The sequence below is a fragment of the Lynx rufus genome, unplaced genomic scaffold (assembly GCF_022079265.1).
Source record: "Lynx rufus isolate CCGP_SWC_20201006 ecotype Redwood Valley unplaced genomic scaffold, mLynRuf1.p SCAF_7, whole genome shotgun sequence".
Lineage (NCBI taxonomy): Eukaryota > Metazoa > Chordata > Mammalia > Carnivora > Felidae > Lynx > Lynx rufus.
In genome coordinates, this window is record NW_025814889.1 from 137,366,049 (window position 1) to 137,391,163 (window position 25,115).

The window sequence follows — 25,115 nt, forward strand, 5'->3', positions numbered from 1 at the left end:
CGCTGGGTCGTTCCTTCGTGCCCCAGGCGCTCGAGCACTGACCCCTCTCCTGACGGCTCGTTCGCGCCTCTGTTCACGCCCGCTTGGTTCACCGGGCCCGCGGGTGGTCACTCCGCCAGCCACCCGCCCGCTGCGTCCGGGCCTCCCGCGCCCGCGGGCACGACACACCCACCTTCTTGTCGGCACTGATGAGGAGGGGCTGGACCACGACACTGTCGCTGACCACAGACACGGCGGTGCTGGGGGCGATGGCGGCGGCATTGCTGGGGGCGGTGGAGATGATGGCGTAGGCCACCCCGGCGCCGCTCAGGGGGGAGGTGATGGCCGAGGACTCGGCGAGGGCCTGGGGCTGGCTGCTGGGCGTTGGCACATGGCTCACGGTGTTGTTGGCGGTGGGGAGGGCCGGGCTGGGGTTCTTGACGCTGACCACGGTGGCCTTCTGGAACGTGGGGGGCTGCTTGGGGGGCCGGTCCCGGCCCGGGGTGACGGGGAGGCTGTCTGGAATCAGAGTCTTTGGCCTAACCTGGGGAGGGAGGGAAGGACAGTCGCACGGTGGGGCAGACACACAGGCAGGCGGGGTGACGACAGACGCGGAGGAGGGGCGGGCCCCGAACACAGCGGGACTCGGGAAGGGAGGAGCCCGGGCACGGACGCGGCCGGGCTCAGAGGCCTCCCGGGTGAGAGGCGAGGGGACAGCAGTGGAGAGGCCGCGGGGCCCAGCTCCGGACCCAAGCCCCTTCCGGCTCAACCCAAAACGGTGACGAGCAGGAGGGCGATGGGAAAGCTGCACGTGGGCCAGTCGGGTGCCCTCTGGCTCCAGCCGCAAAGCAGCGAGCTCTCCCGGAAGACAGAAGTCCACACAGCGCTGTCGTTGCCGGGGGGGGGGGGGGGGACTGGGAGGGGCCACCGGGGGCTCCCGGCCCCGCTCAGTCTGCTTCGTGATCGGGGTGGCGGCTGCCGCCGTGTCCCCTGCGGAAGCCACCGGGCCGGGAGCCACATTGTGCTCTGCGAGGCCCACGCGCGCGGAGTGAAAGCAGGTGCAGGCAGCCACGACGTGGTTCCGGCCAGCGCTCTGGACGGCTCGTCCGGGGCCAGCCCTGCCCCTCCGGGACCCGCGTGGTGCCGGACACGCGCCTCATCCGTGCGCTGGGGGTGGGGAGAGGGCACAACGTGTGCGTCCTGTCAGCTGTCACCAGCTCCCCTGCTTTCCTGCGACCAGAAACGAGCCTCACGCCAACCCCGTGACATCTGCCCTAGGGCCACCTTCTTAGGGACAAGGAGGCGGAAGAGGGCCTGCCCTGTCTTATCTTACTGGCCCCTCCCCGCCCCCCCGTGACCGCGTTGTGAAGCAGGTACGTTGGCCTATCCTACAGATGAGCAAATGGAGGCCTGGAGAGGAAGGGGCTTCCCCAGGGAGAAGAACAAGGCTCCAGCCGTCGTTAGGGCAGAGGGACGTGCACGCGGGACCTCCACGAGCCTGCCAGGTGTTGGCGTGGGCTGGCGGCGGGCTGGGTTGGCTCCACCCATGCCCTCGTGGAGGGAGGGGTTCGGGGTGGCTCCCACAGGGCTCCGGGACCTTGAGCAGGTCACCTCGGTGCGGCGTGCCCCTCAGTCAAGCTGGCGTCTCGTCCACCTGCTCCTCGCCAGGGCCCGCCAGGGGGCTGGCCTCCCTTCTAGTGCCCTGCCCTTTCCCCGCCAGCTGGGCCCTCCTGCCATCGGGGGACTCCCCCAGGCCCGTGATCCTGTCCTGCTGCGTCCTTGGCACGCGGGGTCAGGATCAGAGCCCGGCACAAACACCGATTCTGAACGTGAGAACCTCGGGAAGTTTCCTTCTTCTGGTCCTCGCCCGCCTTGGGCCAGCCTGGGGACCTGCCGTCCTCTTGGGGTGGGGGGTGGACCGGGTGGGCGGGGGTTGGGGCGGGGGGCCTCCCGGCTGCGATGTCCGTTCAGGTCAAGTGAGGCTGTTCTGGGCCGCCGGTTCCTCCCAGGTCACTCCGGGTTTGGTCCACACTGGCCAGCTCACACCACATAATCCCAACTCCGGACGGGGGCGAGCCGTGCCCAGGCTGCAGGGGCTGGGCCTCCAAGCCCGAGAACACGGATGCGGGGGACCCCAGAGCTCATGACTTGCGGGAGCCGTCCTCCCCTCTGGGGCCAGCAGCCCTGGCGGGCCACCGGGCACACGACACTCGCTCAACACAGCCGAGCACCGGTGAACCGCTGGCCTGCACCTGCTCCGTACCAGGACACCTCTGTGCCGTCCGATTCATCCCCCCGGCCACCAAGGAGCCACCTGCACCAGCCCCTCTGCAGCACAGGAGATTCGGTCCAGGAGGGTCGAGAGGCCAGGCGACTTGTCCAAAGTGCGGAGCCCAGGCACGGACTAGCCGAGCGCCTCGCTGCCTCCTCGAATGAATCATCTTGGGCAGAGTTTCTCGCGCTGCTTTAACTGTGACCGAAACGCCTGTGACCTCGCGACCCGGTCCCGACACAAGGGATTCGAGAAACAATGCCTTTGGTGCATCTTGCTACGTTCTGTCCTATTCTAGTCCAGCCTCGTTGATTCCGTGAAAACAGAAAAAGTCCTGGTCACGACCCACTAAAAGGATTCTGCAATTCCTCGCTGTCGACACTGGGTCTACTCGGAACGTCCGTCTCCTCCTCTCACAGGCAGGAGAGGCAGGGGAGGGAAGGGACGGGAGCACGTCCTCGGCGCCAGAGGGGCTGGGGACAGACAGACAGAGTCTCCGGGGCCCACCTGCGAGCTGCTTACCTGAGGTAGCACGGCCGCTCCTTGTCCGGCCAACCTCTGCAAGGAGCTGACCTGAGGACCCGTGACAGGCACTGCAGTGATGGTTCCCAAAGCCTGCAAGACAGGAGGGGGCGCTGAGCCAGGACCACGGGGACATGGCGCTGAGACCACGAGGCCCACCCGGCGGGCGCGTGGCTCCCGCCGGGCTGGCCGAGCAGGGGGCAGCAAACCCCGCCCTTCCCTTCCTTCATCAGGGGTTTGCGATCACCGAGGTAACTTGGCCATGTAAGAAATTCTGGAAACTAGAGCGAGAGAAAGGACGGCATCGTCCAGAAAATAATTAGCCCTGAGGCACCTCAGCTTTTTCTCTTTTTTAATGTTACTTATTTATTTTGAGAGAGAGAGAGAGAGAGAGAGAGGGAGGGGCAGAGAGCTAGAGAGAGAGAAAATCCCAAACAGGCTCCCAGCTGTCAGCACATAGCCCGACACGGGGCTCGACCCCACGACCCTGGGATCATGACCCGAGCTGAAATTAAGTGTCAGACGCTTAACCGTCTGCAACACCCAGGTGCCTCGACTTCTTAATCATTTATTTATTTATTTATTTATTTATTTATTTATTTATTTATTATCTACTTATTTTGGGGGGGGGGAAGTGAGCGAGGGGCAGAGAGGGGGAGAGAGAGAGAGAAGGGGGCTCGAGCTCACCCAATGTGAGGCCCCAACTTATTTATTTATTTTGGGGGCGGGGGACGCATTTTTGGGGGCGGGGGACGCAAATGCGTGAGGGGCAAAGAGAAAAGGAGAGAGAGAGAGAGAGAGAATCCCACAGCGGGGGCAGAGAGGGAGAGAAAGGGAGGGAGAGAGAAGCGCGTCTCACCCGAAGCAGGGCTTGTGCTCACCCGACTGGGGGCTGGAACTCATGGACCTGAGCCAAAGTCTGAGGTTTAACCGACCGAGCCACCCACACACCCCCCAACTTGCTTTTTTAAAAGTAAGGTTTTTCACATGGATACCTGTATGCTAAAAACCAAGAAAAATGAACTTGAATCCATATTTGGCGCAATATTTTAAAAACCACAGCAAAATGCAGCAAAGCCTAAATGTAAAGCCTAGAAATACAAAGCATCTAGAAAAAAACCGCAGGAGAAAATCTTTGGGACCCTCGGGTGGGCAAAGAGTCATATGTTTAACACCAAAAGCATGATCCATATGAGAATGAATTAGTAAACTGGGCTACAAAAAGAATTTAAAAACTCCTGAAGCTTACCTGTGAAGAGAGTAGAAAGCCCCAGACTGGGAAAAACACACTTAAAAGTTGGCTGATAAAAGACTGGTGTCCAGACTTCGACTAACTCTTGAGGGGCGCCTGGGTGGCTCGGTCAGTTGAGCGTCTGACTTCAGCTCAGGTCATGATCTCCCGGTTCGTGGGTTCGAGCCCCGTGTCGGGCTCTGTGCTGACAGATCAGAGCCTGGAGCTGCTTCAGATTCTGTGTCTCCCTCTCTCCCTCTCTCTCTCTCCCTCTCCCCCTCCCCACCCCCCCGCTCACTCTCTCTCTCAAAAATAAACAAACATTAAAAAAACCCAAAAAACTCTCGAAACACGCTAATCAGAAAACGTGATGAAAACAATGAACACAAGATCCGAACAGATACTTCACTAAAGACGCGTGGACGGCAAATGAGCCCCCAAGAAGATGCTAGACAGCGTCAGTCATTCGGGAAGTGCTCACTAAAGCCCCAGTGAGGCACTCCTCCCGCCTCCTCGGGGACGGACCAGATCGGGATGTGGTGGTGACAGACAGCAGCTGACCCACGCACAGTAACCCCAGAAAACAGTCTGCCCGTTTCTCAAAAAGTTAAATGCACATTTACTGCTATGGACTGAATGTGCGTGTCCCCCCAAAATCACATGTTGGGAGTCCAGGCTCTCGATATGGGGGTGTCAGGAGGTGGGGACTTTGGGAAGTGTTCAGTCAGGAGGGTGGAGCCTTATGAACTCGGTGGGATTAGCGTCGTGTAAAAAGAGCCCCAGAGAGACCACGAGCCCCTTACCCCACGCGAGGTCTCAGCGAGAAGAGGGCCGGCACCCGAACACAGAGGCGCCCCGATCTGGGACTTCCAGACGTCCCGTTTGGGAACAGCCTAAATGCCACCAGGCCCGCAGCTGAACAACCTGTGCTGTCTCCACCCAACGGAGCATCGCTCGGCGATCAAAAGGAACGAGCAACTCTTACACGCGGCCGGGACGAACCTCCAAATGTTGGCTGAATGAAGGAGCCGGGCGCCCCCGCCCAAAAGCAAAGGAGGACGTGTCGTACGATGTCATTTGTGGAAGATTCCAGAAAGAGCAAACCAATCTCCAAAACGAAGAAGCAGGTCAGATCACGCGGAGATGCGGGGATGGGAGGAAGGGATTACAAAACGCGCCGGGAAACGTTTCCGGGTTGTGGGCGGGGATGTGTTCGCCGTCCCGATTCTGGTGCTGGTTTCATCTGTCCCCAAATGACACAGCGGAGGGTCTCAGGCCCCACGAGCCCCAGCGCAGCTTCTCCTGATGGAGGGCCGGCTCCTCCCTCCTCTGGAATAGGTCACCTGCCCCAAGTGGGTTCAGGTCGTCCAAGCCGGCTGCCCGCCTCTCGGTGGGGAGCCACACCCTGCACATTTAACCGGAAATCCACCGTGGACATTGGCCGGAGCAGGGCTGGACGCACAACACAGACAGCATGAAAACCACACGCGGTCTCTTCTCGGGGACGCGTCTCAACCCGTAATGCCGTCTCAGGTCTCTGGCCAGAACAGCTGGGGGAGCAGTGCTAAAAGAACGCCCCAGGCGCCCCCCAACGCCCACATTTTAAGAGTCTGCCCTGCCTTCTGCAAAGGGATCAGTGTGGAAGGTTCTGCCCTCCCCGGCCCAGCCCTGCTGGCGATCCGCACCACCTGTGGGGCCTGGCCTCCAGCCGGATACGCACCCCCCACCCCGACCACCCCCGTCCGCCCCGCTCCGGCCCAGGCGTGCACGGGTGGAGGCAGGCACGGTGCCCATCTGATTAGCAAGCTTCCGGGTGATTCTGCCAACCTGGGGACCACAAGCCAAGAGGAAACCGCCCTGTCCCTCTAGCAGGTTCTGCATCAGAGACCCCCACGGGCACCTGGTGTCATCAGTGAGCGAAGCTGTGTGGCCCCCTGGGAGCAGGGATTCCTGCACAGACGGGAGCCGACCGGAAGATCCTGAGGCCGCACAACTTCTGGGCAAATGCACGCCCAGCACCTACAGGAGCCAGGGAACAAGGGGCCAGCCTACTTCCCCTGGGAATCCCCTTCTGGCTAAGACGCCCCCAGACAAGCCCCCGGATGCCACCGGCTCGCAGAACGAACAGCATTCACCCCCTGACTCCACCAGCGAAAACCCTGCCTGACTGCAGCCCAGCCCCACGGCGGCCGCTGCCTGGGGCTCGCTCGGGGTGCCTGACCGGGCTTTAAGGAGCGCCTCGCGGGGTGTCGGGGTCCCTCTGTGCCGGGGCGTCGAGAGGAGACCCAGAGACGGGACCACTCCCGGGTCAAAGCCTGAAGTCCTGGGCTCTTAGGAGAAGTTTGCTACAAACGGGGCTGCTGAGCCGGGTCCCTCCACCTCGCGCTTCTGGGAACGCTGGGTCGCCTCCCAGGACGCCAAAGTCACCTGCCACGAGCGTCCACTCCCCGTCTGCGCGGGGCCGGCTTCCGGGCACCCTGCAAGCCTCATCCTTTTGCTCCTTTTCTAAGTTCCGCCCCCAGAGTGCGTTCTTCCATGTCCTTATGAAGCTTTAATTAACAAGCTGAAAAGACATTTTATCTGGCAAGGGCTGACCTTTCTGCTCCGCGTCGGAATTTATCGGTACCAGCAGAAACAATCATCTCAGCGGCTATGTCACGAGCACTGGATAGTTTATAGCCACACTTTCGTCAGGATAAATGAGCTCTTTAGGACTACATTTACAGCTCTAAGCATCTTAATAGGGGAAAAAAGGGCCATAAAAGTCAAAGATAACTTCACATTTGTCCCGCATCGGCGGAGTCCCTGGGGCAGCCCGGCTCTGACAGCAGCTGCGTGGGGCCCCCCAGCTCCCGGGGCCCAGTCCCCTCATCTGCCACAGGAACAGAGCCTGCTGCACGGGGCGCGGGCGGGTCGGAGGCAGCGGGCGCCGTGGGGCCGGCTCGCACGGTGAGCGCTGGGCAAAGGGGGAGGGTCGGAGCCGGCCAGCCTGCCGGGAACGGGGGAGGGACGGGACTCGTGGCATCAGCCTGACCAGGTACCCGCGCCGGAGTGGCCCCTGTCTTGTTGGGCAAACCTGGGCACCCCCTGACTCTCAGATGGGGTGTACGGACTTGCCTCTCCCTGCCCCCAAAATCAGAGTAAAATACCCTGGTGCCCAGCAGCGCGAGGAAGAAGAAAAGGAAACCAGACCCACCACCTCTCGGGCTTCCCGCCTGTGTTCCCATCCACCGTGTTTCCTTCTGTGCCCAAGCGCAGACACCAGAGCCTGCTGGGCTTTCAGTAAACCCCCGGCCAGGGCGAGCCACGGGACCAGGCCACGGGGCCACGCCCCTGCCGGGTGGAGGTGCTTTCATCCCGACTTGCTGCTCGTGCACTGCGGTGGCCAAGGTTCCTCCCCGTCGTGGCCTCCCTAGACCTCCGGGCACTGCCAGACGCCCCCCGCCCACGGTGACCCCCTTCTCTCCCTCATTCGTTCAGCAAAGGTCCCGGAGCACCCACGGGGTATCTGGCTGGCAACGGGGTCCGTGAGCCCGGCCTCACCGCGGCTGCTCCCACCCCAGCCTCTGACCCGAGGGACCAGAACCGGTCTCTGCTCCCCCGCGGGGCGGGACAGGAGGGCCCCTTCGGCAAGGTGGGGCGGGGCGGGGCTGAAGCCCCTCTCCGTGTGGAGTCCGGCCCAGGTCCTGGCCGGAGCGGGTGTCTACAGATGTCGTTAAACCAGGAGGGCCTCGGGGAGCGGCCGAGGGACGGGGGGCTCTTTCTGCACACCTGCACGCACGGCCACCAGGGTCCACCATCAGGTGGGCCTGCCCTCTGCCCCCTGCACAGGCGGCAGGCCACGGCCAGCTTCACCCCTGCCTGAGCCCGCTCTCCACACCCACGCAGACCGTGACCTCTGGGCGCTGGGTCCAGTTCCTGTGTCCAGGACGACCCCAGACCTCACAGGGCTGTCCTCTCGGCGGAACCCAGGGGGTCCTGAGGTGGCCCCGTCCAGGTCACGTGGGTAGACGTGTTCCCGAAGCAACCCAGCCGTGAGCACTGGCCAACCTCTAGGACCGGACAGAACGACTCCCATGCAGGACCTCGAGCCAGGGCCTGCCCTGCCCTGCCAGCTTCCGGCCCGTCTGACCCCGAAGGTCAGCCCCTGACGCTCAACGATGGGAAGAGTGACCGTCATACCTCCCACCGCATCCGGGGACCGTCCTCGGGCAGGCGTGTGCCTGCGCCTTCCACACGGCCCACCAGCAAGGGCCTTGCACGCGGACAGCAGGAAGGGACCCCAGCGGCCACCAGAACTGGCGGAGAGGGCAATCACGGGAAGGCTCCATCAGCGTGCAGGGCCTCGGTGGCCGTCTGCCTCTCCTGCCCAGGCTGTGGCCCCCGGGACAGGCCACGAGTCAGTGGGACCCAGTCGTCCAGGCCCTCCCCTTTCCTCTCCCTTGGTGCAGGAATGGTGCAGGGGGCGGGCATGGGGTCACAGTGAGCCCCTCCCCCGGGTCACGTTAGGGACAGGATGGACAGGGAGGAGGAGGGAGATCCAGTGTGAGCCCTGGCTGGTGTGTGTGGGGGGTGTTGTGTACCCGTGGCGTGGTCAGTGGCCAGAGCGGAAGGTGGCCCTTAAGGACCTCAGAATTCATCACAGGAGCAGCGGCCTCACAGGGGGCCGCATCACACAGAGACAAACGTTTCTGTAAGCGCACGCCTGTCCCTCCCTTACTTGACCGGATGTGTTCTATATTAGGTGACAGGGCCAGAGGGGGCGGGCTTGCTGGGCCCTGAGACAGTGAGTGGCAGAGCCGCGACCTGCCCTCCGCCCTCGGTGGCGGGGCTCCGGCCAGCACCATGGACACGGGAGCCAGGTTGGCCCGGAGGAACCCGCCTCTCCCCGCGACCTCCGCTAACCTCGCCTGGGAGGGTGCTGTCCAGCAGGGGGCGCGGAGTGCCGAGCGCAGCTTTGAGGACAGCAGGGAAGCGTGCGGCCCCGCTTCTCGGGCCTCTCCAGCGGCTGGGACGGCACTTGCTGCCCAGAGCCGGGGCTCCCACATCCCGCACCCCTCCTGGCTCCCGCCTCCCCCCGAGCTGGGCGACGACGGCGGGGCAGCAGCCCCGGGCCCCCCAGGACCACCCAGCAGCCCCAGGGAAGGTGGCCTCGGTTCGCATCCCTCCACTCGAGCCGCACGGCTGCTGTGTGGCTTCTGGAGCTCTGAGGTCCCTTGCCTTCTCAGAGGCTGGCTGGGACGCGGGCCAAACGCAAGTGAGCCCCACCACCAGTAAGTGCCGATAAACAGTACTCTAACACAAGCACCACTTCGGCTGTCGTGCGAAACCAGTTTGTGGCTCGCAGGTGAACCCTGGCTGCGGGGACGGGCCCTGGGCTCACTCCGCGTGCGGCCGGCATGCTCCCGCTCAGCTCGGCCACCACCGCCCACCGGCCCGGGGCCCCCACGCCGGCTCCCGCTAACCCGAGCCCGTCCACGCAGGGCCACCGGGGGCCACTGGAGGTTCGTGCGAAAGCCCAGGGAAACACGCGCCTGCTTTTGCTCCCGCCGCCGTGTCCCGGGAGTCCCTGTGTCCACCACACCCGTGTCCCTACCGGGGGGGGCTCGGCCGACCGGCAGACACATTCGTTCCCATCGCCGGGAATGGGACAAGCGTCCCTCCCACCTGGCCCAGAGCTGCTGGCACCTGGCTCCTTCCAGTGGGTCCTCCCGTCACGAATGTGCGTCAAGGACCAAGGCGGCATCGAGACAAGGAAGAGAGGGAGAGGCCGGCGTGGGGACAACGGCCACGGGGTTGCCCGACAGAGTGAACACAGGCCGGGCCAGGTCCGCGGCTCCCCTTCTGGACACACCGCCCAGGGCCACGCGTGCCCACGTGCCCGGGACACACGTGTTGCACAACAGCACCTGCCTCGGGGAAAAGGGACTGTCCCATCGGCAGGGGACGGACCCACCACAACGTCCCTCCGACGGGGGACGTTCTCTGGCTCCCGGCAGCCAGAGCCACAAACCGGATGTAGACGCGTCACCGCAGAGACAGGCCCTTGGGTGAAACCCACGAGCGGCGCCCGCCACCTGCTACGTTCACGTAGAGTAAGCACCACGGGACGGCCTGGTTTGCTGACGCTGAGTAAACGTGCAAAACCGACTCACGATCGTGGGTGCCCCTGGCGGTGGGGGGAGAGGGGGACGGCGAGGGGGAGTCCGGAGGGCACCTGCTTCTTCTGCGCATCTTACTTCTTCAAAAGACGATCAGCGCAAATGTGACGAAGTGCCCACTGATTCCTTCGGGCAGAGAGCATATGCAGGCTTATCACAGCACCCTTTGCGTACTTGTAATTAAAAACTAAGCGTAAAAGAAGGCAGAAAGGCTCTGCAGAGGGGAAGGGGGGAGGCATCCTGGAGGAGTGGTGTCCGAGCTGGGCCCCGAGAGATGCACCAGAATCGATCAAGGGGGCAGCCAGGTAAGTGCGTGGTAAGTAGGAGGGATGGGGGGGGGGGAGGAGGGGGAGGAGAGAGGGGCGAGGGCACCAGGAGCTCGGAGCACTGGGGGCCGAACCACAAAGCCAAAGGTGGGTATGGTGAAGCAGAGAGCCAGGTAGGGCCTTGAATGCCACACCCAAGAGCGTGGGAGATGGGGAGATGGGGAGCCGTCAGCCACCGTAGGCTCTTGGATGGTGTAGCAGGGCAGGAAGGGGGCCTCTGTGTGGAGGCCAGATCTGAGGCCGGGGGGTAAGGTGTGGACTGTAAGCCAGGGAGCCCTCTGGGGCAAGCAGGAAGTGGGTTCTGGCCTCCTCTGACACGACGGATTGCTGGCTGGCTGCTTCCGGAGGGGGCGGGGCTTCTGAGCATCCCACGGTGGCGCCCAGCCCAGGACCGGCCTTGTCCTAAGGCTCTTCTTGCCCACGGGCACCCACACCTGCCGGCCCTGCCCTGCGCGTCCTGTTCTCCCCCGGGGGCTGGCAGGTGGTCCCCACTGAGAGCAGCTCCCGGGAGAGGGGGGCACGTCCAAGGGGACTCTCAGGGGACTGTGGCACTGGGGCTTTAACACAAGAACCGTCTCCCGAAACCGGCTTCTCCAAGCACCACAGCGTTTGCAACGCAAGCCCATTTCCCGAGTGCACAGCGGGGGAAACGGCACGGCCCCCCGCACAGGCGGCTCCCGCCCAGCCAGGTCCCGGTGACCCTGACCGAGTGGGCCAGCGGAGGCAGGCTGCCCGGGGCCACTTAACCAACGCAGAGGTCCTTCCAGGGGAGGCCGCTCGTAATCAGCAAGCCCCAGAGAACACAGGCGGCTTCTCTGCGCTGACATTTAACCCCCCCCACCCCCCACCCCCGCCCCAGCAGCCCCAGCGTCGCCAAGTGCTTTCATTAACTTGAAAGGGTGTAATTTTATGCTATTTAGTAGGAAACACACGCTCTAAATGGCCTGGTGGACCGAAGACGGGGGGGGGGGGCTGTGCCCTTTCTGCAGTTGGGGGGGGTAGTGGAGAGGGGCGTCCGGGAGAGCAGCTAAAGCAGCCGTATCACATCAACAAAAGTGGGGAAGAAGTGCCATTTCTGAGACGGCACTGGACGACGGAGGGCAGAAGCCAGCTGGCACCCCTGCCCGGCCCTCCAGGTACCCCTGTCCCCAGGGATGGTGGCCCCTGGCTAGAAGGCCCGAGAGCAGGCTGCCTCCCCCGCTCTGCAGGGGTCCTCTCAGGGAGGGGCCGGGCCGCAGCGAAGATGCGGTGGCCGGAGCCCCCCGCCTGCCGGGAAGGCCACCGGCTTGTCTCCGAGGCTGCCCGGGCAGGGGCACGGGGCCCGAGGCCAGAGGAAAACACGGCAGGGGTGGTACCTGCCTGTCCCCAGGCCTTGCTCCCCACAGGCCACCTGTCGCCCTCGCCTCGGGGCCCCTGCTATCTGGGACTTGAAGTATCTGTGTCTGCCCCTTGGCGGGAGGCCCGGAGCAGCTCTCTGGGCCCTCGGATGTGGAGGCGGCCCCGCCAGGTCCGCGTCTTCAAACAAATCACAACGGCCGAGTTGTGCGATCCACGGGAGGGCTTCTCCCGGCTCTCCCCACCGACCCGCGGATCTTGGGAAGATAAATCTAATTTCCACGTGTGGTCGGCGGCCGCGCACTCCTCCTGGCCTCGGCCTCATCATCTTGCCACCTCCGATGCCCCGGAATCTAATTTAGGGGACGCACATCTGCACGGAGCCCCGGGAAGCCCGCTGACAGAGCGCCTCCGCCGAGCCTCCCGTGGGCAGTGACCCAGACACTCTCGGCTTCCGAAAGGGGGCCCCCCCCGCGTGAAACGGAGACACGATTTACTTACAGCGAAAGGCGCAGAGCTCAGCCCAAGTAACCACCACCCAGACGAAGAGACAGAACCTTCCAGCAACTCGGCGGGGAGCTCCTGAGCACCCCTCAGGGGAGGGCCGGGCATCCCCACAAGGGTTCCAGCTGGGGGAGCAGCGTACCGTGTGGACAGATGTAAGCAAGTCAAGGTTCCCACCCGGGCTGTGAGGGTACAGGCTCTCAGCAGGTGCGGGGCCGGGATGTGAACTCAGATCTGAAGGTGCCGGCCGGTGAGCGGGGCCCCCCCCACTCGGCCCCCACTCGGCCAGCACAGACGGAGGCAGATGGGAGGTTCCTGCCAGCAGGGGAGGGCGTGGGAGCATTGTTCGTCGTTGATAAAGCACCTCTGTGTCTAGCTGGTCGCCACCGTTCTGGAAGACGAGTACCAGGACTCCGATGGACGTGCGGATGTTCAAAACGTAGGGAGAGGAAGTGACCTGCCCCAGGCGGTGGCCGGAGGGAGACGGCTGGGAGGGGACCTGGGGGGCACCCTGGGAGGGGACCCTTCTCTTCCCACCACCCTGCCCTACTCCTCCCTCTCTTCCTCCTGACTCTGTCCTGCAGGATGAGACCTGGTCGTGGGGAGGAAGGGAGGACACACAGAGAGGGGCTCAGGGTCCCCCGAGGGCTCAGCACGGCCATCTCAGCCATGCAGGGGGTCTGCGGAAGACAATGCCTGGCACACAGGAGGCGCTTGATAAAGGCACAAGCCGAACCCCTTCCCTCCCAGAGGTACGTCCCAGCACCAGCCTGTCTGGAGCAGGACACGAGGGGCCTGTGACACTTACTTGGTGGCAGGACTCTGGGACCTGGGCGGTGACAGCCATGGTAGGGATTACAGGGGTCACTCTTCTGCACGTGGCCCCATGTGGGAGGAGGGGAGGGTCCCAAGGTCTCTTGGGCCAAAGAGAAACAAGGTGGTGCTGCCTTCACCTCGGAGTGACCTCATCTCCTGACTCAGTTTCCCCATCTCTGTGATGGGGTCACCACTGTCTAGGGGGGTGGTCAACCAGATCACTGGAAGACATCTTTTGAACTCGACACTGACCGCCCAGGCCTAGGGCAGGGAGTGTGGTGGGCGTGGTGAAGGCCTGGCTAAGAGCATTCCACACGTCACCCGCTCTGATAGCACCCACCGTGGCATCTCCAGGCCCGTGCCGCGCCCGCGCGCTCCCCCCGCAGGAGAGAACACCCTGTCTGATCCTCACTCTTTCCCCGACACGTTTCCGGATGCCAGACCCACCGCACCCTGAGCAGGCTCCACGAGGTCACGTCCTGGGAGGCGCCCCAGCCTCGCTGAGACGCGCCCCCAGGTCAGGGTAAGAAGACAGGAGCGAGGCCGGCCGTAGCAGGTGCGGCGCAGATGCTGGAGGAAGCCCACCCAGAACCCACCTCCGGCCTCCCCACATCCCGGGGAAGAAGATCCATCATCCTCTCAGGGGGAGGGGACCAGGTCTGTTAGGTGGCTGCAGCCACAGGCACAGAGGGACACTCAGCATGGCTTAGCGGGGACAGAGACCCTCTCACACCATTCCCTCCAGGGACCGTTCAGCCTAAAGGGCATTTCTCGGGGGCAGTAGCATCCCCTGCGACTCTACAGGAACCAGGACGGGGCCAGAGCATCTCTGAGCACTCCCGTGCCCCGCAGACCAACCTTTACGCCCCACAGGATGGCGGCCCGGCAGCTGCTTAGAGAGCCGAACGGGGCAGACGTCTCAGGCCAGCCTTCTAAGAACACGAACAGTTGCTGACGGTCGTGAGCTGCCGGATGCGACCTCGCAGAATCTCACTAGGCTTCCCGTTTTACAGGTGGGGAAACTGAGCCCTGGAGCAGGTGATACCCAAAAAGACAAAGAGAAGGGGCCCAACAGCAGATGTTTCCCGTCTGCCCGTGGGAGCCTGACGCCCGCTCTAGTCCAGCGAGACTGTAAGAAGTTTATTGCTCACCCACCGGCCGCCAGGCACCGCGCCTACCCGGTGCTTCACATACACCACCTCGGCCGACCCTCCCGCCATTCTGTGAGGCGCAGAGGGCTGCCCATTTTACAGACGAGAAAGCTGAGGCCCAAGAACTCGATGCCGTGCCGGGAGAGGTATTTTTTTTTTTAAGTTGACTTATTTAGAGAGAGAGAGTATGTGCTAGCAGCATAGGGGCAGAGAGAGAGAGAGAGAGAGAGAATCCCAAGCAGGCTGTCAGCGCAGACAGAGCCCGAAGCTGGGCTCGAACTCACGAACTGTGAGATCGTGACTTGAGCAGAAACCAAGAGTCAGACAGTTAGCCGACTGAGCCACCCAGGTGCCCCAGGAGAATCGTCAATTTGCTTTCTTCAGTGGCTCCCCCCTTCACCCCTGGGAGCACGGTTGAGCAGACTTTTGGGGGCCTTTCCTCTGACATGCATGTCCCTCCTGGATTCACCCTGGCCAGGCTCCGCCCACGTCCCCAAGGGCGGTGGTCTGCAAACACCACGGCCTAGCCCACTCCCTGGGAAGCAGGGTGACAAGGGGCCAGCAGACCCGGGGACACTTGGTGCGTCCACGCCCTCGCACACGCGTGTGTTGGTGCACACCGGGGCCCCTGCCTGGCATGCCCTCCTTGGCTCCCATGCCAGGCCAGCAGCCCTTCTTCAGCCTTCACTCAACAAGAGCATGGGCTACACAGAAGGACGCTCGCCCACTGGGTCGGGGAGGGGGGGCGGGCTGGGCCACATGACTCAACCGGGCCAATCACAGCACCGGATTATCCGGGACCTGTTATTGGTCTAGAGGGCGGGCATGTGACCCAGCAGACCAATCAGAGTGCTTCCCTGGGACGGCTTCTCCAGCGTGGAAAGAGAAGCCCTCCTCCCCATCCGGTTGTGGTCTTGCTCAGAGACTGCAGAAGTGTCCCCCGAACCCTGGGGCCATCCCCGGGCTGCTTCACGTTGCCACCCCGGGGCTGTCATCCTCCCCTCGAGAGTCCCAGGGAGACCTCGGGCTGGGAGCCACGCACCTGCAGCCTAATGCCTTGGGGGGGAGGGCAGCGCCCGCTGCACTTGGGGAAACTCCCGGGGCCTTGGAAGCGTCGAAGCCCCGTTAAACACACACTCGAACACAGAGCCCACTCTTGCCACGTTTAGAGCAGAGCTTCTAAAAATGCCACGCCAACCACACGTCCACACGTGTAGGCTGCCGCTGACGGTTCCAAGGGGTCGCGGTGACCCGTCCAGCTGTCACTCCTGCCCCCACACGCGCCCGAGGTGCCTCGCTGGGAGCGGCCGAAAGACCTGGAGTCAAATCCCAGCCCTGCCATGGAGGGGCTGTCACTTCTTGCACAGCTTATGCAAACTCGCCGGACCTCAGGCTGTCTCCTTTGTCCAACGGGGACAATTAACTGGTCCACGCTGGTTTGCTCTGACAGTCCAAAGGGAAGCAGGGGACACATACCTGGAGCCTCGGAGTCCCTGAAACAACGGTGGCTCCCCGAGGACAACATGGTCTCAGGCAGCTGGGACTTTGGTGACGCCACCTCGCCACCAGAGCCTCAGCTTCTCTACAAGACGGGGACGCGGGGTCGCCGACATCGGCTTCACAGGGGGGGTGAGGGATCAGCGAGATTAGGAACGCAAGACCTTCAGCTCTGGAAGGGGCGGCCCCGCCCCCTCCCCACCCCGCGCAGGGACGCCCGGGCCTCACGCAGAGCCTGCTCTGAGCTGGACGCGGCGACGGGCCGTGCCGTGCGTGGTGACGGTGTGCCCACAGCCCGCTGCCCCCGGGAGACACTCAACATCCTGCTCTCTCTGCCAGGGTATTTTTAGAAGATTCGGCATGGAAACGAATGAAGTGTTGAAAATAAGTTTTAGAGTTTGAGTTCCGTGTACTAGGGGAGGGGAAAAAGTCCCTGTAGGCGAAATATAGTGGAGAACACCTCTGGGGGGTCCTGAGGAAGCAAGATGCTGTGTCTCCACAGCTGGGATGCACCCCCGCCCCATGCGCCCCTGGAGGGCTCCGCCCAGTGGGGTCCAGACCAAGGGCAGGGGCGCTGCGGGGCTTCCGGGGCAGGGAAGGTGCTAGCAGCCCACCCACTTCGAGGCTGCTCTCTTGCAGAGGACGCTGCTGTGCCAAGCGCCGCTCCAGGCCGTGGCCCCCACTTCTCAATACTCAGGCGCTCCCTTCTCCCCCCACAACCCTCCCAGGGTCACACCCCAGGCCCCTGAGACATCCTGCCAAGAAACCCCAGAGACGAGCAACGACCCGGACGGTCTCCACTGGCACAGCTTGTCCGCCACAACCTGGAGCTGAAGCCCCATTTCACGGGGAAGGAAACTTAAGGCTCAGAGAGGCAGAGTGGCTTGTTCAAACCGCACAGCGCGTCAGAGGCAGAGCCGGGATCCGAACTGAGTTCTCCACGGCTCCAGAGTCACCTCTGGGTTCTGGGTGGCCAGGCACTCGTTGCCGGTGAGCACGTGAAATGTGGCTGGTGCCACGGAAGATTTGCTGTCAGCGTAAGGCACACACGGGACTTCACAGACTCGGCGTGAATGAAACAGCTCGCGAATACTTGGAGAGGTTAGTTACGTGCTGCAGTGATAAGGTTTTGGATATACTGGTTACGAGGCTTCCAAGATGTGAGGTTACGCACGTGGCTCCCTTTACACTTCCGTTGGATGGAGCTCTTCTACGGGACGTTGCAATTTCAAGACAAAAGCCGCGGACGTCCGCTTCTAACGAGAAAGCAGAAGGATGAACGGCCTCGACCCTGTGCTCCATGGTAACGAGAAGGAAGACTCACTCAGAATAAAAACCATACTTCTCTATGGAAGGACTGGAGACAAGTGACGGACACAAGAAAGACCAAGTTCCAGGGAGTAAGGGGGAGCAGCAAGGGGAGTGTCCACACCGGGGCGGGCGCCCGGTGTGAGCACAGGTGCACAGGGGACCCAGGCACCGAGGCACGGGGCCGGGAGGCCAGCCGAGTGTGCCGGAACGGCCGGGGCCGTCACAGACCGCTGCTGGGGACCGGGAGGTGCGGCCACCCCTCTGGGAAAGAGCTTAGCGATTTCTCGCAAACTCGAACACGCACCTGTGCCCTAGGAGCTGGCAGTTTCCCTCCTAGGTATTGACACGAGAAATGAGAACGCGTCCCCAAAACGACGTGCACACAGATGCTCCGAGCTTTGTTCATAACCGCCGGAACGTGGGAACCACCCGAATGTCCGTCAGCTGGTGAATGTGGGACGGGGAGCCTCAAAAATGGGGCCGAATGAACAGAGCAAGACAGGCCACTCGCTGAGCACTTAGTCCCACTGACACGAAGCCCAGGAGCTGGTGGGCTCGTCGGGTGGGGGAAATCAGAAGGGGGGGGCTGCCCTGGGGGAGCCTCACCGGGCAGGTACACGGGGGAGCTTTCTGAGGTGGTGAGAACGTTCTGGGGGGATCAGTTACTCGAGCGTATACAGGTGTCAAAACTCGTCACACGGTACGGCTAAGATCTGTGAAGTTCAAGGTACGTAAATATATATATTTTTTAATGTTTGTTTATTTTTGAGAGAGAGAGAGAGAGGCACAGAGTGCAAGCAGGGAAGGGGCACAGACAGAGGGAGACACAGAATCCGAAGCAGGCTCCAGGTTCCGAGCTGTCGGCACAGAGCCCGACGCGGGGGCTCGAACCCACAGACCACGAGATCGTGACCTGAGCTGAAGTCAGACGCTCAACCGACTGAGCCACCCAGGCGCCCTTTTTTGCCGTAAATATATTTCAAAGGAAAAAGCTATACGTGTTTACAAAACGCAAGGGTTGCAATGCCAACCCCCCAGAGAGCAAGGAAAAGTGGGGGCAGCTGGGGTGCAGACCCCTCCCCCTGCCCCTGGATTTCAAGACTTCACGGCTAACTCGCTGCGTTCGGACTGGACTCGTGTTTGTGGTTACGTCAGTTACGGCCCAAAAGGCGAGGTGTCATCAATGTCGTCAAATGGAATCAGGAACATGTCGGAGGGAATCTGTCGGGACTGTTCTCGTCGGTAGAACACACGCCAGCCTCGCCAGCCTCGTCAGTTACCAGCAGGGTTTTGACGAGTGTGATCCCACCTCTCTGAGAAGCATGGAAAGTTCTTAAAGCCGCAGAGGCCGAGGGCTTCCCCAAACCCCACTGTGGCTCGAGGCTGCATGCACGAGGCACCTGCCACGACCTGCCTTCCCCAAGACCTCCAAGGAGGCTCTAGTCGAAAATCCCGAGAGAGGGGCTCACACGGGGCCGGAGCACAGTACTCCGTGGGGCCCCAAGGGGAAGATGATGGAGACGCTGGGACAGGATCTCACAGGTGGGGGGCACGGAGTGGGGATGCCCAGGACACCAGAAGATGACAGGGACACAGGGCAGAGATGCAGAGGGGGTCGAGGCTGGGGAGGCTGGGTGTGGGGGGGAGTGGGTCCCAGGGCCCCGGAGGCCACCCCGTGCGGGGCGGACAGAGAGCTGGGGACACGCGAGGAGCGCAGGGGCTCGAGATGGGCCACAAGGGGTACAAGTGGAGGCAGGGAACTGAGGGAGGAGAGGCGGGGAGGGGTCAGGGGAACAAGTGATGCGAACAAGAAGCCACGGAGACCTGCTGGGGCTCCGGGAGCTTTAAGCAGGAGACTGACCTTGCTGAAAACCCCAGCAAGCCCACCTTTAGGTGGTGGGGACAAAGATGTGAAGATCAGGCCCTCGTCCTCAAGAAAATGACAGCCGCGGTTACCGGGTGGGGGTGGGGGGCCCCCCCGCCCAGAGCCTCCGTTTCCCCACTCGTCAAAGGGAACAGTCAAGGTAAAACGCAGATGTGCTTAAAACTCCACCAACCCGTGCCGGGCACGGAGTGTTCAGATCAGCAGGAAATCATTCGCCCCTGCTCTCGGCAAGAGGGTCCGACCCGGGCAGGTTGATTATTTCCACACCCGAAACCCAAAACCCAGCCCCGACGGGCACCGCGAGGCTGCACGCACCATCCGACCACGTTCTAATCACCGGACATTAGCATTTCTCGTCCGCCCGCCTGCTGCGCGACTTCAGAGGCGCGTGGCCGAGCGTCGCGTCCTCACGTTAACGAGCCAGGATAACGAGGCTGCACCCAGCAGCGGGGCCCAACGGGACGGAGGGCTATTTTGATTTCAGGTCTTGGGGTCTCAGGTTCTTCGGGACCACCGGAAGGAGCGGGGAGGGGGCCGAGTGCCGCCCCCGGTCGGCGGGCTGCCGGAAGACAGCGTGAACAAGGCTGGGGGACCGGGGCTCGGCCTTGTGTCAGGACAGAGCGTCGTGCCGGGCTCAAGAGAAGGCTCTCACGCCATCCCTGCGCACGTCTGGGGGCCAGGACACGGCGTGTGGACCGACGGGGGGCACGGAGGGAGCGCATCACGTGGGTCCTCGCTGACGGGCCCGGGGGGAAAAGGAAGGTCGCCTTTGGCCGTGACCCCCAGCCCTTGGCCAAAGACCCAAGTGTGCCCAAGCCTGTCCCTGGGGCAGAAGGTGGGTGTCCCGGAGTCCCCCGAAGTGTCGAGGGCTCAAGGAGGGAGAGGGTGGAGGAGGAGACCGGGGCAAGGACAGATCACCCCCACACGCGGCCTCACGGCGAGGGGGACACAGTGCGGCCTGGGACTCCCCGCTGAGGACCTGGCTCAGCAGTGGCAGCGGCAGACCCGTGGGAGCTTCCTTGCCTCGGGGTCCCGGGGCCTCCCCCACCACTGGGACCGCCCCCTGCAGCTGGCGAGCTCCGGCCAGGCCAAGGTGGGGCCGGCCTACCCAGTACTGCCTCCTCCAGGGCTGGGGGCCCGAGGTGGACACGAGGTCCACCGTGGGCAGAAGGGGACACACGTAGGAGACGTCCGGGGACATGCCAACCCAGCCCACAGACATGGACGGCAGCCCCCTTACTGTCATTTTCGTGGAATTTAATTTTAATTTATAACGCTAGACCAACTTCTGAAATTCCAGCCTCTTCAAGCTTTAAAAGACGTTCCGCAAACATCTGCGGAGCAAGGAGAGAGATCACAGAGCGATGACGGCATTCCTGGCATGACCCCTGCCCTGGGTCACGCAGCCCCGACTTGACTCAGGAGCCCCGAGTGCTCACGACCGCTGTTCCCTTTCACGTGCAGAAACGGAGGCTCAGAAGACACAGTGACTTGCCCAAGGTCACCCCCAGCTTCCGGCCCCTCCCAGGCCCCCACCGCCAGCCTCCCCGACTCCCAGGGGCCCTGCAGCGCTGGGCACGTGCCATCGGCCTTGGGGGGGGGGGTCAGGCGGCCCCTGTGGGGCTCAGGCCCCACCCTGCACCTTCACACCCTCAGCTGGTCATCGCCATCGCTGAGAATAAGCAGGTGCAGCAGAAGGGGTGGAGAGACCACAAAGGCACAGATCCCACCCAAGCTGAGCACGCCTCGCGCCTCCGACCCAGCGGCGGCCGCGGAAGGTCACGTACAGCTCCATTTTCACACCAACCCCGACTCTGAGCCCCCCCTTGTTCAGAAAACCGCCCGCGCACTTACTGTGTGCCAGGCAAGGGGCTTCGGTGGGCCAGACACACCGGCTGACGGTGACAGACCGCGGTGAGGGCAGTGTCAGAGCGGCGCCAGGGCGGGGACGTCCGCGGGGCCCTCCTGAGCCACGGAAGCTGCCTCCCTCCCTGCCTCCCTCCCTTACTCCCTTCTGCATTCAGTTCCAGGCTCAGGGAAGCAGGGGTGAATCGGAGGCCGCTCCCGTCCCCCAGGCGCTCAGTTCGGTGGGTACAGACCCATCCCCCCTCAGTGTGTGGGGGCAGAGGGAGCACCTTCCCAGAGGAGGGGAGTGAGGTGGCCCACGAGAGAGGACACAGCGGCGGCGGCTAAGGCCTGGTGGAGAGGGTGTGCCCTTGGGGGGCCTAGAGAGCAGCTTGCAGGGGGCGGGGCGGGGCAGCAGGTCTGGGGCCAGAAGGGCCTCAGGCCATCATGCTCAGGACCCGCACTGAGGGTTCCTCTCCCTTTTCCCAGCAGACGATCCAGGGCCTGGAGCATCTCAAAGCTGGCCACGGGGGCCCGGGGACACAGAGTCAGGTCCCCGGTACCTGGGGACCAAGACTGCAGGGGAAGAGAGCAGGATGCCAGGCGCACAGGCCACCCTGGCCTAGGCCCCTGACGGGCACGGCTCATTTCATTCCCTCCACAAGCCTGAGAAGATCATTCCACTTCCGTGACCAGAGCCGGCCACGAGGTGAAGGGAGCCGGGCCAGAACCAGCCTGGCCGCGGAGACCGTGCACGCTCTAGACTGTCCTCAGAGGCCCGGCGAACGCACAGCAAAGGTTCAGGGTGGCAGCAAGATGCCTGCAGCTCCAGCAAGGCCTGGCTGCTGAGCTGAGACCCCCAAGGAGGAGCAGGAGGCCACACGGAGGGCAGGACCACCCACACATGCCAGGAGGTTACAGTCAATCTCCGGAGAACACCCAGGAGGTGGGTGTGCGGGGGTGTCTGGTTCAGGTCCAGCAAACCCTTTGACCCAGATGGACCTCAGTTTCCCCACCTGCACGGGTCCAGCGTGGTGGGTCTGACTCAGAGAAGGAGGAAGGATCTGAGAACCTTAGGACGTAAGCCGGGGGCAGAGGCCCCTGGATTAGGCGGGGCAGGGGGCCCGGGAGCCACAGCCAAGGCCTGCCAAGGCTGGAAGAAAGATCTAGAACAGGTTCCTGCTCAGTGGGACCCCTGACCACCCAGCCGGGCCCCTCATATCCACCCCAACCCTCTACTTCTCCTTCCCCAACAGGTGCGATCCTGCCCGCAGGCCCCCATCGTAGCGTGCTTTCTGCCCAGAAGCCCGGAGACCAGGGCGGAACCAGACAGGTCCCGGCGTCTGTCCCCCAGCAGCACACCGTGAGGGGGTGGGGGTCACCTCCACCCAGAGGACTGCAACAGCAGCACGAGAATCCCCGGGACAGAGGAAGCCCGGGCTCTCGGCAGGACAGACAGACCTATGTTCCCGTTTCGTTTGACGCAGGACCAGATCTGTACAGACACGTGGGGAAGGTTCAGGACGCGGAGGGGAGGAAGCGTGTGGGGCTCTGGGCAAGGCCCCACGAGAGGTCAGGAGGCCTGGCTCCCCAGAAGGCTGGGCTGTGCCTCGGTTTCCTCCCCGGGACGTGGCCAGCTCCCGCGCTCCTGCAGGCCCCACCCTGCCGTCTGGAATCCCCCGCGGGCACCGTGCCCGCTGTGCCGCCTCCAAGCCCTTCTTCGGCAACCTTACGTTCAGCCGAGTGACAGGGTTTGGTCCCCACGTGCAGTGACGCAGATGACAAGTGCTGCCTGGCCGGGGGGGGAGGGGCGAGAGGCTCACCCCTGGGCTCTGCCCAAGGGACAGAGGCGCCAGCGTCCGGCCCAGCAGCCCCCCTGCCCCGCGCAGGTCCACGGGCCCCAAGGAAATCTGCCTGGCGCATTCCAGCCCGTGTCGAAGCAGCCGGGAGACCAACTCGGTCTCAAACGCATGCAAACCCTCGGTGCCCCGCGTGTGGCAGGCGGTCGAGAAAACGTCTTCGGCCATTCGGCCCACTGACCCTCCGTGACAGGCTGAGCCCCGCGAGCCTCAGTTTCCCCATCTGCAAATGGGAATCCTATCGCCACCTACTGGTAAGACACGATCGGGCTGTCAAAACTTCTGATGAGCCGTGTGGAGCGCGCTCTGTGTGGAAACGGAAAACCACATCCCCTTCAAGAGAAGGTAAGGGAGGAAACACGCGTCACTCCTGGGTGCATCTCATCTCCAGACTTGGTGCTGTGAGGGAGGAGCTCCCAGGGGCCGCGCGCTCACATGGGGGGGCGGGGGGCACAACTCCAGCCCACGTGCCATGGGACGTCCTCCTGTTCTTCCTCCCTCGGCCCGCAGAGGCCCCAGAAAAGGACTGTCCGGAGGCCCTGACCACAGCTGGGCCATCAATAACGTGTCGGTACCGCCTCGGGTCAGGGACACGCTGGGGACTCAAAGGAGGCAGCCGCAGAGCTAGGAGATGCACTGACCGCCACGTCACGCGCCCCGCCAAGCCCCGCCGCCACCGACCAGCAAGCTGACGCGACCCCGGGTCGGCCGGCACACGTTGGTCCCGCCAGCCGGAGACGCGCAGCGTGGACCATCACTGCCCGGGGAGAGACGGGCTCCTGATGAGTGGGTGAGTGAACGAATGGATGAATGACGCCAGAAACCGCAGATCCCTGGCCCAGCCCACCTCACGGGGGGGACCCAAAACGCACGCGAGAGCCCCGGACTAGAGCAGGGACGTGGGGGGACGGGAGCGTCCAGGCTCCGCAGTCAGGCAGGGAGAGCGGGACCCTGGCCTGGCACTCGCGTCCTGCTCGGTCGGAGGTCCGCCCGAACCTCAGCTTCCTCCTCCGTCAGTTGGGGAGGGAGACCCTTACCCTGCAGGATCGGGGGGCTGACTGCGTGCTTAGAAGGCGCCCGATCACGGCCCGCTCCCGTCCCTCTCCTGCTTTAATTTCCTGTGATTGGCCGGTGACGAGGCTCACCTAACACAACGAGGGGGAGCCCTCAGGCACGTGAAATGCCGCAGAAGCGCTGGCATTTATGAAGCTCTGGTTCACGTGGAAATTACTTTACGCTTTTTAAAAACTATTTATTTTGAGGAGAACCTGCGTGGCTCAGTCGGTGAAGCGGCCGACTTCGGCTCAGGTCACGATCTCGCGGTTCGTGAGTTCGAGCCCCGCGTCGGGCTCTGTGCCGACAGCTCGGAGCCCGGAGCCTACTTCGGATCCTGGGTCTCCCTCTCTCTCTCTCTTTCCCCTGCTCATACTCTGTCTCTTTGTCTCTCAAAAAACGAATGTTTAAAAAACATTTTTTTTAATTTTTTTAATATTTTGAGAGAGAGCACATATGCACACACACTAGCAGGAGAGGGGCAGAGAGTGAGGGGGCGGCGCGGAGTAGGGAGAAAGAATCCCGAACAGGCCCCACACTGTCAGCGCAGAGCCTGACACGGGGGTCGATCTCATGAACCTCGAGATCCTGACCTGAGCAGAAACCAAGAATCCGACGCTTCACCGACTGAGCCCCAGGCGTAGTACTTTAAGTAGGCTCCACACCCAACGTGGGGTTTGAACTCACGACCCTGAGATCAAGAGTCGCACGCTCAACCCACTGAGCCAGCCAGGCACCCTACTTTATAGTATTTCTGGCCCAGGTTCCTGGCACCCCTGAGTGGGGCCTGTACTCCCTTCGCTGTAAAATGGGGCAACTTAACTCCGACCCAGCGACATGGGGTCCTGAGCTCCCGAGGCAGACGAGAGCCTTGGATCTGAGCCCCTCCCGCCCCTGAGTGGGGAGCGAGTCTTACTGCCCCAAGAGGAAATGTGGGGCAGTGCCCAAGCAGTGGCCGGCAGCCTGCGGCTTGCGTCCCTGTCCCTGCACTGGGCCTCAGGGAGGGCTTGAATGGAGGGGACAGGCAGTGATGGGGGGGTCCTGGGATGCCCTCCTCTTCTGGCACCTGACTGGGCTCCCCTCAAATACCGATGGCAGGATGGGGGAGTCAAGGGTCCCCGCCTCCCCCAACCTCAGCAGGCAGCCCGGGCAGGCACCGGGTGCGGTGGCCTGGACACACCAAATTTTGGGGCTCCACGCAGGGCTGGGGGTCCCAGAACTCTCCGAGTCCCAGCAGCAAGACACCGTGTCTTCCGTCCGGATCTCTCTCCCTTTCCCTTGGCCCGAGTCGCTCACTTATCCATTCCACGAGGGGCCCTTTCAGTCGGCCCTCCTGAGCAGTGGGTGCGCCCCCCTCCTGGCCCCCCT

At 63.1% G+C, this 25,115-nt stretch overlaps 1 protein-coding gene across 3 annotated transcripts in view; it reads right to left on the reverse strand.

Annotated features, from left to right (window-relative positions):
- The window catches only part of PHF21B (PHD finger protein 21B), a 90,241-nt gene that overhangs the window by 19,406 nt on the left and 45,720 nt on the right, over positions 1 to 25,115 (reverse strand). For all 3 annotated transcript variants that reach the window (XM_047065672.1, XM_047065670.1, XM_047065673.1), the window contains exons 3-4: positions 2,774 to 2,866; positions 173 to 523 (exon numbers count right to left, since the gene is read on the reverse strand). In XM_047065672.1, coding sequence (XP_046921628.1) covers positions 173 to 523; positions 2,774 to 2,866 — 444 coding nt within the window. The remainder of the gene's footprint in view (positions 1 to 172; positions 524 to 2,773; positions 2,867 to 25,115) is intronic.